We start from the raw sequence: 15,714 nt of genomic DNA on the forward strand, positions 1-15,714 counted from the left end.
CAGTGTCATCAACTCATCAGTTCATCACCCGCATCAATGCTGCAGCAGTAACGCCCCCAACAATAACGTTGCTGCGGTCGCAATTTGAATGTAACTATACAGGGTGCTTCCTGTAACAGGAGCAATAAATTAAACTAAAGTTTGAGGAGAAACTGACCAACATTTGTTCAGCCACTTATAAAAATTATGAATCCTTTAGACTACCTCTTTTTCATACAAAATAAAGATTGCCTTCAATGTACGCTGACATCAGTGTGTTTGACGTTGCTTGTCACGCTTTAAACATAACAAAATTTGCAATACATTGCGTCTTAGAATAACCTTTAAAGTGTAATAAAAATCAAAACGTGAGTTATTTTCAAAAGTTGCTGAACAAATGTTGGTCAGTTTGAGGAGTACAGCCTACAGTTTAATTGATTGCTCCTGTTACAGGAAGCAACCTGTTTATAACAATTTACAACTGACAGCGAGCGGTGTCATATATAATTATGACTTTTGATTCATTACCTTCATTAAAATGAATTTACCTGGAGATGTTTTGACTCCTAATTGTAGGTAATCTTATAGTTTTTCGCCTATAAGGCACGCTATTCGATAAGTTGAAAAAAAATAGGTAAAAAAAGATACTAAACCTGTCCCAACGGCCTAAAAAATGTACGTACATATTTTTAACATGCAAGTGATTGTTAGTTTTTGAAACATTTTTTTTTTTCAATGCCACCGGGCCTTGTTACAGAAATACGACTGGAAATATTTTCACAAAAAAAGATTCTGGCAAAAAATGGTATTGTTTTTTCTGTCATTTTTTTTTTCATATGATGCAAGATAGTCATAGTTTGTATTCTATAAAAATAGCAAAGTGAGATAAAATGTCAGTGTTGCATGTTTTAGGAATGTAACGGGTGTTACATTCAATCAAGCATTAAATCAAGCTTAAACATTGTATATTAGATGTATTGTATATTTAGAGGGTAGGTATAATGAACGATGTACAAAAAATATAATTATAAAAGATTATCTTTCAACAAGAATATGTACACTACGGTTTTAAATTTTAATGTAAAACTATTCTGTAGGTATATTGTAATTTTATGTACATATTCAAATTATAAGTATATTTTAGTTTAAACATTCATTTTCCATTTTGTAAGTTACTAGCGACCCGCCCCGGCTTCGCCCGGGTTAACAAAATATACAAAACCTTCCTCTTGAATCACTCTATCTATTAAAAAACCGCATCAAAATCCGTTGCGTAGTTTTAAAGATCTAAGCATACATAAAGACAGACAGACAGACAGCGGGAAGCGACTTTGTTTTATACTATATAGTGATAAATATAACCCTAACAGTCACAGATATTGCTATTTTCCACTCTGAAATATGGTAATCTAATCCAGCGCTTCACGTTTGAATATTGTTGCCGGTATTTGAGAAGGCCTTGCACTGGAAAGGCTTTTACAAACATGTCAATAAGATTGCTCTTTCAATTCAGATTTATCTAAAATGTGCCCATATGTCATATTCATTTTACCACTGTATTTGTGGATCACATTGCCTTCCGGTTGTAAGTGTGCAATGTAATCCGATATCCAGCTACATTCACTTACACGGCTAAGATTTTGTTTACTTTTTCTTTACTGTAGTACTTATCTAACTTAGAAACATTGGTTTAAATATAAAAAAAACCGGCCAAGTGCGAGTGGGACTCGCGCACGGAGGGTTCCGCACCATCAACAAAAAATAGAGCAAAACAAGCAAAAAAACGGTCACCCATCCAAGTACTGACCCCGCCCGACGTTGCTTAACTTCGGTCAAAAATCACGTTTGTTGTATGGGAGTCCCACTTAAATGTTTATTTTATTCTGTTTTTAGTATTTGTTGTTATAGCGGCAACAGAAATATATCATCTGTGAAAATTTCAACTGTCTAGCTATCACGGTTCGTGAGATACAGCCTGGTGACAGACGGACGGACGGACGGACGGACGGACAGCGGAGTCTTAGTAATAGGGTCCCGTTTTTACCCTTTGGGTACGGAACTCTAAAAACGACTAAAAACATTGCTCCAGGAAAATTTATTTGATAGGTATACAAATTGTAGCATGTAGGCAGGCTTTTTTTGCTAATGCTTGATCGCTTCATAACTGTTGGAATCGAATTTTTAAGATTTATTTATATGTGAACGTTGCTCGATTTTAAACAGCTTTTGGTCCATTTGCCGCTGTTAGCGATTGATAAACAAGTAAAGTAAAGGGTAAAAGTTGTCGGTCCGCAGAAGCAGCCCGGCGTCAGTGGCAACGGCGCACTGTCAACACGCGGGGCCGCGCGTAAACACAACTCCGCGAAAGCCAACCCCAGCTCTCTAACTTATTATTTACTAAGCGAAGACTTTGCTTTAGACTAAACAAGCGAACTCCTGCCAGCGACGGTCCCGTTCACGGGTGCATGCCCCCAAACGTTGAATACATTGTAATGTTCCGATCCACAGGGCTTTTCATTAGCAGGCTGCTTGAAACGGTCTACAAAGCACCACTGCGTGGGATGCCTTCAATCGGATTAATGTTCGCCAAGATCTGTTCTAACTTGAAATGGAATATAGAGCCAAACAGAATTATTAATTGAAATGGTTTATAAATGTAATGTACTTTATTGGGATATTCCATGTTATCTATCGGGTTTCTCGGTTGCATTATTATTAGAGAATGCTCCCGGGAATTCCCGGTACTTTCGGTACCGGGAAATCCCGGGAAATTTCAACTTTTCGGGTACCGGTACTGATACTGAAAATCCCGGTTCTTCGGTACTTTTCGGTACTGAAAAATGAGTAAAGTAAAGCGCATGTGAATTAATTTAAAAGTTGGCTCGTAATCTCCGTAGCACCCGTGTAGTACTCTCGGCAATTTCGACTGTCTAAGGTTAGTCCCGGTTGGTCTTTTGCTACGATCCAGACGTTGGCGACCCGACATCGGAAGCGATAACTATTAACTACCCAAAATCCCGAGCCTGACGGACTTACAAGTACTTAGTTATAAGTATTGTAGCTGTTGTAGTTTGATCGTATATATACATATATGAGAAGAAATAGACTAGCGGGCCAATCCGAACGTACTTTATGTCTAAAATGTTATTTTGTTATTATTCGCGCGTACATTACCTATGTGAAAAAGAAAGACGCAAACTAGAAACAATTCAGTATAGTTTTAAAAACTTTAGGTGAATCAACTAGTCATCTAGTGGATTACGCAAGCATTTAAAAAAGCGGCCAAGTGCGAGTCGGACTCGCCCATGAAGGGTTCCGTATTTAGGCGATTTATGACGTATAAAAAAAAACTACTTACTAGATCTCGTTCAAACCAATTTTCGGTGGAAGTTTACATGGTAATGTACATCATATATTTTTTTTAGTTTTATCATTCTCTTATTTTAGAAGTTACAGGGGGGGGGACACATTTTACCACTTTGGAAGTGTCTCTCGCGCAAACTATTCAGTTTAGAAAAAAATTATATTAGAAACCTCAATATCATTTTTGAAGACCTATCCATAGATACCCCACACGTATGGGTTTGATAAAAAAAAATTTTGAGTTTCAGTTCGAAGTATGGGGAACCCCAAAAATTTATTGTTTTTTTTTCTATTTTTGTGTGAAAATCTTAATGCGGTTCACAGAATACATCTACTTACCAAGTTTCAACAGTATAGTTCTTATAGTTTCGGAGAAAAGTGGCTGTGACATACGGACGGACAGACAGACGGACAGACGGACAGACATGACGAATCTATAAGGGTTCCGTTTTTTGCCATTTGGCTACGGAACCCTAAAAAGGTTATTTTAATTGTCCTTAACGTGTAGCCAGACCCACAACCAGGACCCAATACAAGAGATAACTACTCACATACTACTTCGAATCTGAAGGTAAACCCAAAAATAACAAAAATGACATAATTTGTCGCATGCTTGCACTCGTCCGAGTTCCTTTTAAACTTTTTATCATATCTCTCGATTTGAGACAGCTGTTTGAAGAAGCTGGTCAATCCCTGTCAAAATCTGCCAGCACAATCAAGAAAATTTTACTCCAGGTATATAACCCAAAAAGAGAATATCTTTGTCAAGAACTACAAATTTATATTTTTTCTTGATTAGTGATAGGTTACAAAACTGTTGTTTGGTCTTAACAGTCGTTAATTTACTTTTCCATTTGTTGATTATTTAAATTATAGTTTATGACATGTTTTCTTATAGATTTTGTGCAAAGTAATTATTGAAGAAAGTAAGAAAACTTCACACTTTTTGCTAGTGTTGATCTTCGCCATTTTGTTCTTTCCTAGGTTGTGCTTAAACACTTATTAATTATAACTGAAGTACATAAAATTGATTCTTTATTTTCTGTTTTACTTATGTAAGTAATACTCAGTAGCGAAAAGTACCGGAGTACCGGGAAATCCCGGTTCTTTCCAAGTACCGAAAATGTCAGTCCCGGTTCTGGGAACAGTACCGGTACCGCATTCCCTAATTATTATGGAACTGTAGGAATTTTCCACAGTGTTATTTTAGTTTTTGAAAAGTTGCAAAGTCTAAGAATAATTCATGGCTTCAATTTACAACTGACACCCTATTCTGACACTTCTATTTCATTTATAAGTTTTATAACGTAGGTAGCATTCTTCTTTTATTTTCCTTTCTTACAAGCACAGTTTCATGCAATTTTAGAAATTTGTTGGTTTTTCTTTATACGAATATATTGTTACCAATACCAGTAAAGGTAGTCCAAAGTAGTTATTTGTACAAACAACCTGGTTACGTGTTTAAAAATGTACATTCAGTTTGGTAATAGTAGATTGTTAGAGACATTAATTATAAGATAGTTTAGTAGTATGTACTATAGTTTAGTAATAGCTATGGTCAGGCGTGGCTCACTCCGCGATTTCGTCGCTTTGCTACAGGTATAGCTAAAAGTACATCCGTTCGGCTCCAATTTTGGGGAAAGCCATAAGCCGCGCGTGGCGCTGTCGCCACCTAGCGGCCATATCTGTGCTGATCGTAACAGACGCGTTTTGTTAGAGAGTGAGTCTTCTGTACTTAGTACTATTATTTATTCTGTGTTATGGTATGATTATTGCCGGCGTCATAGCAGTGCTTAAATATAAAAACGCGGCGACAGATTTTATACGGATCCCAAGCGCGCTGCACTGCCAGCGAGTAACGCTTAGGTTCTAACAGAATTGTTTTGCAAACTCACAGTACAAATTCCAAGACTTATAGGTAAATATGTTGCATAATATATAGGTATTAATCATCAATGAAACCTTGGTCTATGTTAAAAAAAAATACTTAAGTTCATATTAAGTCGATGGCATTACCGTACCTGTAACAATAAAGAATAATAATTAGTAAACACCTCTATTACTTCATCATTTTAAAGCGTTACAATAATGAAGCCCCCGCAGCATTGTTATAAATAAATCATGTCCTACCCACCACTTGGTGGGCGTGGTACAAGGAACCTCCAGATCTTGACATCATTATATTCTTCTAATTGTTTAGTTATGGCATCATTGCCGCTTAAATTTATCATCTGTTACCAGAAACAAAATTAACAATATTTTTACGTTTTTGACTTCGGTGTATAAATCAAAACAGTTTTACTGTAAATATAACAATAAACTTACTCGTATTTCAGCAATAGAAGTAGCTACAACCATATTGTACCAGTACTTAAACCTATTACTTGAGTGTCAATTCTCCGTATCAAACTTGAGATTGGGGTCATTAGATGACCCCTAATGATATAGTCTAAGGAGTCACCAACATAAATTTTGGTCCCTGTTTCGGGTATATTCGGATATGCATATATTTTTTATGAATAAATTAGTTTTATCAACTTCGAGCATGTGCGAACCTACCTTATTTTATAAATAATTGCGTGTTTCTGCCTCATGTGTATTTAAACCCCCACTAATTTCCCCAGAATTCCCAAAACGGCCATAAAGGCGCTACTTAGGTAGATACTAGTAACAAATTAAAACTTTCACAAAGAACTTATTAAATGAACATACCTATTTGATTAGATACATAAATACAATTTATTCAATTTTGAAATTGAGAACATAGTGTGAGTAATCGACGAGTATATTCTGTTCAACCTAACATTTTCCTCGCATTAATTTTTGGAATAGAAAGTATCATCGTACCTTTTGTTATGCAAATCGCAATGACATTAAATATTAACACCCAATCGGATTCAAGTCAGCGGACTTCACTAAACGGTTCAGTTGCATCCGGAAATACGTGGGTATACAACAAAGCGATGGAATGTCGGTCGATTCGTACCTGCCTGTGGTCCCGTCACAACTCCACACATCTATGCCGTAAGTTAGGACTTTATTAAACAGAGATAGAGTCCGATCTTTTGTAACAAATTCACGATACGAGGTTACCAAGATCGAGATGAAAGATACAGAGTGTTTTAAAATTAAAACAAAACATTTGTCTTAGAAACATCGGGACAAGTGATTGATATTCTTTTTCCAATATAAAGAGGGATTTGAGTTTTAAAAGCGCTCAAGCTTATGACGCAAATGAATGTTTTATTATTCATTTATCATTAGCAAAATTAGCTTGTCGATGAGTTTCTCTATGTACCAGTGACCAACTTTAATGAGTAAATATTTTTTTAATTGATGAACACATAGGCAGGGATGCTCATCCAGCCTCAAAATTGCATGGCCATTTTCTGAATGAATGCATTCATGTGTCCACGCTATTTTATAGCTCACTGTTAAGTAAGCAATGCAAACTATGGGACCACAAAATCCATTACCTGAATGCTAAAAGAAATTTTGAAAAAACTTTCGTCCAATGTTCTTAACAATTCTCATTTAAACAAAACGAGAGCACAACTTTTAGGCAAATATATAACTTCGAAGAAAGCTAACAGATTCCTAAAAGTTATTTAATCTCTTTATAGATTTCATCGTAAACTTTGCAGCGGCGTGTACAGTGAAGTAAATTCGGATGCAATTCACTTAGCTACTGAAAACAGTGAGCGCAGCGTTCCAATTGAATTGAAGTTTTCTTGAGGCCACCAGGCATTGACATAGATATCTAGGGACTGGCTTTACGGGCAATAAAAATGAGGCATGACAGGGGCCAGTACAGCGGTGTGAAACCGCTACAACGCGATTGGTTGATGAGTTCGCATCACGCGCGCGATTGGTTGACGAGTTCGCATCACGCGCGCTATTGGTCGCAACTAGTTGCGTTAGACTGCACGATTGGATGGAATTCGTGAGTAACACCGCTGAACTAGTACGACTTTTAGTTGCCCCATTCGCCCGTCCTTAGATATTATACGTCAATGCCACCAGGCAGCTAGGGAAGGCCCGTTCGCTTTATGACAGCGGCACCCTGTGCCGCCGTAACGCGGGTTTACGACCACCACATCCCCTTTCTGGCATATAGTTTCAAACTAAAATGGTTAAAGGTATTTCTTTATAACGTTATGAAGTCATGTCGCCTTAGTTACGAAGTTTGGGGTTTGAGCAGCATCTCATTTGCGTCTCTTGCCTCGGATACAGGTGGAGTATAGGTATAAGTTTGTTTAGCATTAAATAACTTTTGATACTGATAAAATTATAGTCTCTCAGTTTGTCAAAACAAAACTCCCAAAACAAATGCGACAGTATGGTGTACAATTGTACATTGCCGAATAAAACTACCAACCTATCAAGTAATTTATGTCATGTTTAAAAAGGAATAGGGGTCGCACTAAAATGGCTCGGACCTGGTTCATTAAAATACGTTAATGTTTTTTTTTTATTAAACGTCTGTTTATAGGGTTCCGTACCCAAAGGGTAAAAACGGGACCCTATTACTGACGTTACTACTCCACTGTCCGTCTGTCCGTATGTCTGTCTGTCACCAGGCTGCATCTCATAAACCGTGATGTATTTCTGTTGCTGCTATAATAACAAATATGTACTAAAAAGTACGGAACCCTCGGTGGGCGAGTCCGACTTGCACTTATCCTGTTTTTACTTATAATGTGTTTTACTCGCATCAGGAATACGGTAGTAAGATCTTCAGGCTTGTTCGCGCCAATCCTGTATATATACCTACATGCATATACTTCTTAGTAATTACTATGCCATTCAAGTTTTATGTACGAGTGTACCAAAAAAGCGGTCAAGTGCGAGTCGGACTCGCGCACGGAGGGTTCCGCACCATCAAAAAAATAGAGCAAAACAAGCAAAAAAACGGTCACCCATCCAAGTACTGACCCCGCCCGACGTTGCTTAACTTTGGTCAAAAATCACGTTTGTTGTATGGGAGCCCCACTTAAATTTTTATTTTATTCTGTTTTTATTAGTATTTGTTGTTATAGCTGCAACAGAAATACATCATCTGTGAAAATTTCAACTGTCTAGCTATCACGGTTCGTGAGATACAGCCTGTTGACAGACGGACGAACGGACGGACGGACGGACAGCGGAGTCTTAGTAATAGGGTCCCGTTTTTACCCTTTGGGTACGGAACCCTAAAAATAAACCATGTGAAATGAAATTATATGACACGTAGTGCACCCCCATTAATAATATCCTGTTAACAAATATTTACAAAGTCTCAACACTCTCAACAGTAATAAATATTCTAATAAGTTCTTCAACTTTTAATAACTTCGTACAACCAACTGATATGCTAGGAGTGTTTTCAATACAATATCTACGTACTACCATAACGCCGTAAAATTCGTTATTGAAGTCGTAAAGCTGTGTTAAGAATTTCTCATTGCCATAACATCTCGTAATGCGCTGACGAATAAAATAAAATTCTTCCATGTTATACTTGCAGCTCCTTTAAAAGCAAGATGCCCTATTCGCTGGAAATTTAATGCTACTTTACCACATAATTCAATTGTAGGTACGCTATACTTAATACTTCTATCGTCTTTGGGCAATTGGGACTTGAATACATATTTCGTACTGATATGTATTAACCACCTATTTACTGACAAAAAGCAAAATATGAATGCTATCAAGGATTCGTTCAGTTATTTAATGAGCTAGAAAAGTTGTCACCCCGTGGACAATATTTGTATGTATGTATATATGTTATGGGTAATGTTGGATAGTTTTCCCTGGTTATATTACTAGTAGGTATTACCCGACGGATAAACGCCGAATACAAATTAAAGTTGATTTAACTTTCGGGTTTTACCCATAAAGCTTGGATAATACTAGGTATACCCAGGTAAACTTAAGTTTACTTAAATGTTACGGGCAATTCTATAAGTTAAGTAAACTTAAGTTTACCTGGGTTTACCTACCCACCATACCATGCCTACAATTTAATTTAAAAGGCAGCATGGTAGGTACACTCAGTGCGAAGCCTTAGTCTTTCGAGCGACATATTCTATTGACTAGTTATATTATGAGTTATGTGAGAACTTTGGGAATATTGTACACTTTGTTACCTGAAAGGGGTTTCATAAAACTGAATTATAGCCATAACCTTAACTCGGTCTTGAGGAGGCTCGTAAAGTAGCATCTTGGGCTCTCACAGGACACGTGGAGTCGGGTGTTGTTAAATTTTATGGAAACTCCACTGGATACAATAGAAATATGTAAATTAAGCGGACGTCTTAAGTTACTGTACTCGGTGAGAAGCCTTTGAAATTGGCCAGTTAGAAAGGCGTCTCGTAAATGGAATTGTCCATAACATTCGGGCGGAATAAGAATGTAGCACGTACGGCACACAGAGATCGGGAATAAAGAGTCCGTGGTCCATCGTTAAATTGGAATTCATGTTATGTTACCATCACGGCGTTCTATTCAGCTAAATGCAGGCAGGGAATACCGGGGCGCCCTCAAGCGCACCGTATTGAACTTGCTTCTTACCAAGTTAAACCATTCCATTTTGTCGTGTGAGACGTTAGGTACGTATTCTTACAGAAAAGCACATTTTGGAAATTGTGAATCGTGACCGCATTCCGGTTGCATTTAAAATGTAACTCTATTCTCGACGGAGCAACCACACGATGTAAAGATTGGATTTGATATAGGATATTTACAAAGTTCTAAGCTATACATACTTGTAAATGACGGCGTAGTTTTAACCGAGTCTCCAAACAATGCGTCAGCGAAATTGTCTTATTCTTAAGTCACGTCCCCTTCATCCTCTAAGGAGATTATATTTATCACCCTTACCTGGCTCAGTCGTATGAAAACAAAAGCATAACAACGCATCACATCACACGGAAATTGTTTTTAAAGGATATTTACTGCCGAAATACCTAATACAACTTCTTAATAAAATGTAATGATTATATCAACTTCTAAAATAACAATGGAAAAATAACTTGTATTATTTTTAGTGTGGGTGTACTATAAATTGTAATAGATATAATAAATGGTCATCGCTTATTGCTTGCTACGTATTAATCGATTCCGAAAACGGAATATGTGTCAAAAGAATAACCACATAGAATTTATAATATCGTAAAATGTATGTTTATTTTTATATAAAATGCAAGTTGGCGACGCTCGTGCGGCGGCGACGGCGCCCGCGGCTCGCGGCGCTTGGCCGGGTTTCTCCGGCACGGCGCCCACGCGGCGCCTTATCTGACGTGTTCTCACATAGAAATTTACACGTGCTCGCGAGTGCCAGAACCGTAATAACGTAGTCGTCGCATTTTATCTGCTAGCGTGGCAGCTGCGACTGGTCCCGGCCCGATATGCAGCGTCGCTTATGAACATCCAACAACACCCGCGGGACGTGGGCGACCGGCCGCTGCCGCCGCATTTTATAACCTTTTTATTCCATTGTCACTCCGGCAAAGCAACGTAACCGAGGGAAAAATAAATTTTACTCTTTATCTAAATGTCAAATCGTTCGGATTCGATCGAATCAGTTTCCAAATAGTTTTAATAAATCTCCTTTTACGGCTTTCGGAGCGGGCGGCGGGTGATATCAAGCGGGACGTATAAGAGAATCACACGGCGACTTATCGTGTTATATTCTGTTGTGACCGCTGCGCTTGTTCGTGGTAATAATAGGTGAGTTTAATTGAAAGAGTGTCAATAAATTTGTTAGCGGCGGTCACCAACGTCGGTGGTCCCGATAAACTAAATCGTCCCCGGACGCGCGACAAATCCCGCAGGATCGGACCCTTGCTCTGAAGGACGACAGTTTGTTTTTATCTGTTGCCGGCCTTGTCTTCATTATAATAATATATATTTCAAAGGGTTTATCTCTCAAAACAAATCTTTCGCTTATCTTGTCTTACTCCGCATTGATTTGAATTCTACTGTGACATTATGAACACAGGCTTCCTTTAGTTTGATAGAAAGTGAGTATAAATTTCATCAAATAGAATAATGTATTTTTCATGTTTGTTTAGAAGACCAATCACACAATTTGGGATTTGTTTTCTCACGATATGACCGCGCCCACGGCTCGCTTCTAAGAATATATTTCGGACTTAAGGAGTTTATGTTAATTTACGAAGCGTTCCTAACTCTGGATGTGGCATGATAAAATTTAAAGCTAAGGAAAGGTTAGTTTAAGGATGAGTCCTTAAACTAACCTTGAGAGGATGAGTCCTCTGCCTATAAAACTTCATTAAGTTACGTAACAAAGTGTTAAATGCTGAACTTATTTGGCTTTGTCCTCTATTCATCATGCCCATGTTGAGTAGTAAAGATAAAATGTAAAGTAAATTCAAGTCAAGTAAATTCATGTCTTTGATTCCCCGCCGAATTTGTTAACTTTATTATTAGGTCATAAAGTTGTTTTATTACAACGATACCCATATAGTTTGTAGTTGAATCAAAATTAAGATTATTTGTGTATCTATTTTTTATTATTAAAATTATTATTTGTTTGTCTTTCGATTGATGTGTTTTAAACATAGGTACCTAGGTAGTTTTAGGTCTACCACTAATGTCTGATGGCGGTTGGCTGAATTCTGTGACTAAAATTATTCATAAATTAGGTATATGTATTTTCACTTACTTAAAATGTTACAAATAAGTTACACGCAGCCAAGATGACCAACCGCCTAAGACAGACCTAGAATTTTAATCAATTTGATTTTAGAATTCTACTTTGAATCATTTGACCTTTACTTAATCTGAAAATGTAAAAATCATAGTCTAACACTTTTACGTCGTTGCAAAGTTTTTGTTCGCTGACAGCGAGATAAACTGGTCAGTAGTCAGTGCTTGTATAAGATGTAATAGTCAAAATCTTTCACGTCTTTACTGTTAAGTAATAAAAAAGTAAACAAATTTTACAAACATGGTATACAAATATTTACTAGAAGCAACGACTTCATCTACCTATCATCGATGGAAATTATCAAGTCATATCCAAAAAACCCATTTCGGGCTTAACGTTTTTACGATTGCAGTCCAGCTATGGGCCCAACAATTCACACCCGATAATCATCTTGGAGATAAGCGCCGCCGGTACATCACAGGGAAATTACACAGAAATACACACAGACCGCGCATAAGCTACGTTTACGTATCTAAGTAGCACGAATATACAATTTTACAGTTCTAGCTCTAGTAGCTTCTTAATCAGTCCTTCATATTTTAATAAATATATTTTAATAAATATGATGGACTGATTAAGAAGCTACACATACATTATACTGTACTATTTGCATGTCCAAATTTGCCAGCGCTTTGGTGCGAACTGTACCTACTGTGTAAAGTGTATACTTATAGTAATAATAAATAAATAAAAGCTCTCCAAAAAATCAGTAGGTACCTATGTTTTTTCACATCCCGAACTTAGTTTGTGTGTTTATGAAAGACGTAAGTACAATTTCATTATTATTCGTTCGATTAACAGATTATACTCGTATAGGTATAAGTTGTTTATGGCACGTTTGTTAGTAAAGTAGGTAACATCACAAAAGGACAACACTAAGTAGGTATGTATACATACAAACAATGTAGGCTAGTCGTACCACAACGACTGTTTACAAATATTGCGCAGTCTTCCATCCTCACGCATTTCAGTCGCTCGTGACGAATTTGAAATATTTTCTTTGCAAACTTCTTACCTTTTATCATAACCTTTACTTGACGAGCATGTTCAAGATTTAAGGGCACTGGGTCTATTAATAATTTGAGAGCAGACGACGACTCATCGCTGGTGAAGAGTAGTGCCGACCAACCTCGAGCGCTAGCGCACCCCCGCCTCCAAGCTCCACCCTCAGCAAAAACGTACGCACGATTCGACGAGTTGCTTGTCCTAGTCTCGAAGTTCAATATTTCACTCAACACGCCAAGGTCACCTTTTAAAACTCGCCTTATCAACACTTTGAACACATACAACTTTACTTTCTTCACTTTTCTTTTGAAGACACTTGAAATTTTCCCAGTCACGATGTATCTTGACTCGGCAACAATCTGTTTCAACGCATTTTTGTTTTTAAAGATCGAGTTATTATAAAAACATGGTGGCGGGTCGTTGTGAACATTTATTACGGTATTCCGTTTATTTACTTTTCCCTTTATTACAGTTTCCGCATCGACTGAAAGCACTACAGCTACCGTTACAGCGATTGAAACGGCGATAAAACTTTGCGCAGTCATTTTGATAACGTAAATTTCGAGATCCACAACATTGTGTAAATAAACTTATAACACCTTAGAGCATCATACGAAACATTCAAATTGTTTTCAATATCATAAGCCACATTTTTAACTTTAAAATCGCACTGTCCCACGTAAGGCTGTAGGTATCGTGCGAGGTGCGCGCGCGCCGGCCGCCGTACGAACATCGACTGGAGGCTGTATCGATGCAGCTTGCAGCCTGTTGCCACTACTTATCCCATCACTATTAACACTTAATGTCATTCCCATTTATACATATTATATTGCCGTTTAATGTATTTAAACGTGCTAAATGAATTTATGTTTATTGTTTACACAAAATGATCTTTGCCTGTTTAATATATTATATTGTTAGTTTGCGGTAAAGTTGTTATTGTATCTAAAGCAAAATCTCTAAAGCCAGTATATTTGGTATAATATTACACAACAGTACAATGAAAACTTAGTTTGTATAGGTAATACATATTATTACACGGAATTTACTTCAAATAGCAGTCAAACACTAACGCTATGATAATACACCGCAGTTACTGTTCAATAAAACTCACAAACTACGAGTATTAGATTGCAAATGAGCAACTGTAACTAAATAGGTGACAGGCAATAGATAGAGCTACGCAAAGGATGTAAGTACATTACTAAAATTTTACTTGTGCGTTGTAGTCAAAGTGGCCAAATCTTATTAAATGGTAACAAAGGTGTGTTATATACGACATATTTGGCCACTTTGGCCATCATGCACCGTCTACTGTTTCTATTTAGATGCTGACCAGAATAAAAAATCTACTTTGTCAAAATAGATACCTACCTATGTAACTCCGTTGCAAACTGGTATAAAAAATGTAAATGATATAACTATGTAAGTAATAAGTATGTACATACTTAAATAACAAATCATACACGTTTTCTCTTCGTCGACATGTTTCATCGCTACAAGCTAGCTACGATCTATTTAAAAAATTAGAGCACCTTTTAAATATCCTAGGTATTTTATATTTAAAATTACTCGCTAGATGAGTAATATAACACACCTATATTATTCGTGAAAATTTACGGAAATGTAAAGCTAAAGGTTTATCTTAAACCCAAAAGTTTGTAACAATTGGAAGGCCAATAAACTTGCTAACGTCAGCCGTGACTAGCGTGTTATATTAGTCGGTAACCCTTAACAAAAGCCTAACTTTAACGTGCCCGTGGTTTTTGCTCCCAAACAGCCTCCTTCACCAGCCAGCCTCGACCACGAATTGCAGTAACAGTTGGAAAACAAGGTAATAATGCCATCAAACGCTCGTATCGTGAAATCACGGATTGGTGGACAAACCATCCAGTTTACCGTGTGTAGGTAGGGTTGCCAGATCGAAAAGCGCTATTATCGGGAAAATTAATAAATTTTTCGGGATTTTGGGACTTAGGCCGGGAAAAAAACATTCAAATTAAAGTAATTGTATTAAAAACAACGATATTTTACATTATTGGCACTACGTCAGCTGCTCTGTCAATTACGGCTCGACTCGCTCGCTCGACGATAGTTCGGAACATGAAATTATTGTTTTATAACGTGAAGCTGTTTTTCGGGACAATTTTCACTTGGTCGGGAATCGGGAACACATGCTAAACATCGGGAGAATCCCGCCAAATCCCGACCATCTGGCAACCCTATGTGTAGGCCATGAATACATTAGGCACCAGTGAGAGCGCTTGTGTACTCGGCTCTGTTACTCGGTGCTAGCGCTTACGGTGTAGTATACAAATACATGTAAATAAAGCTAAACATATTTATTTACACTACAAAAGTCTAGTCTCGACTATTATACATTAACAGTTTAGAGTTATTGCTATATTCGATATTTTTGGAGTAGAGAATATTATGTGCCTTGCAGATTTTTTTAATTAACGCATGCTGATTTCATTTTTGTTTATTGCACCGTTTTGATTCGCATTGATATTGTTATTCAAAAACTTTACAAATACAAAAATGTGTTCGTCGCTTTACGTGGATTGCACGTGGAACCGCGTGGGCGAACAAGTAGTCCGATCTCCGTGCGTGTAATTCCAATCGTTTACCAAGCACAGGCGAATCGAAAGCGC

The 15,714-nt window shown here is 37.3% G+C and overlaps 1 protein-coding gene across 3 annotated transcripts in view; it reads right to left on the reverse strand.

Moving 5' to 3' along the window:
- The window catches only part of LOC134663163 (agrin-like), a 238,279-nt gene that overhangs the window by 122,867 nt on the left and 99,698 nt on the right, over window positions 1-15,714 (reverse strand). The window contains exon 1 of one of the 3 annotated variants that reach the window (XM_063519517.1): window positions 13,071-13,798. The exons of the other annotated variants lie outside the window; for them this stretch is intronic. Within the exon in view, the coding sequence (XP_063375587.1) occupies window positions 13,071-13,605 (535 nt within the window). The 5' untranslated portion in view covers window positions 13,606-13,798. Of the gene's footprint in view, window positions 1-13,070; window positions 13,799-15,714 lie in introns of those variants that run through there. 3 annotated transcript variants of the gene reach the window in all.

This window comes from Cydia amplana, chromosome 4 (assembly GCF_948474715.1).
Source record: "Cydia amplana chromosome 4, ilCydAmpl1.1, whole genome shotgun sequence".
Taxonomy (NCBI): Eukaryota; Metazoa; Arthropoda; class Insecta; order Lepidoptera; family Tortricidae; genus Cydia; species Cydia amplana.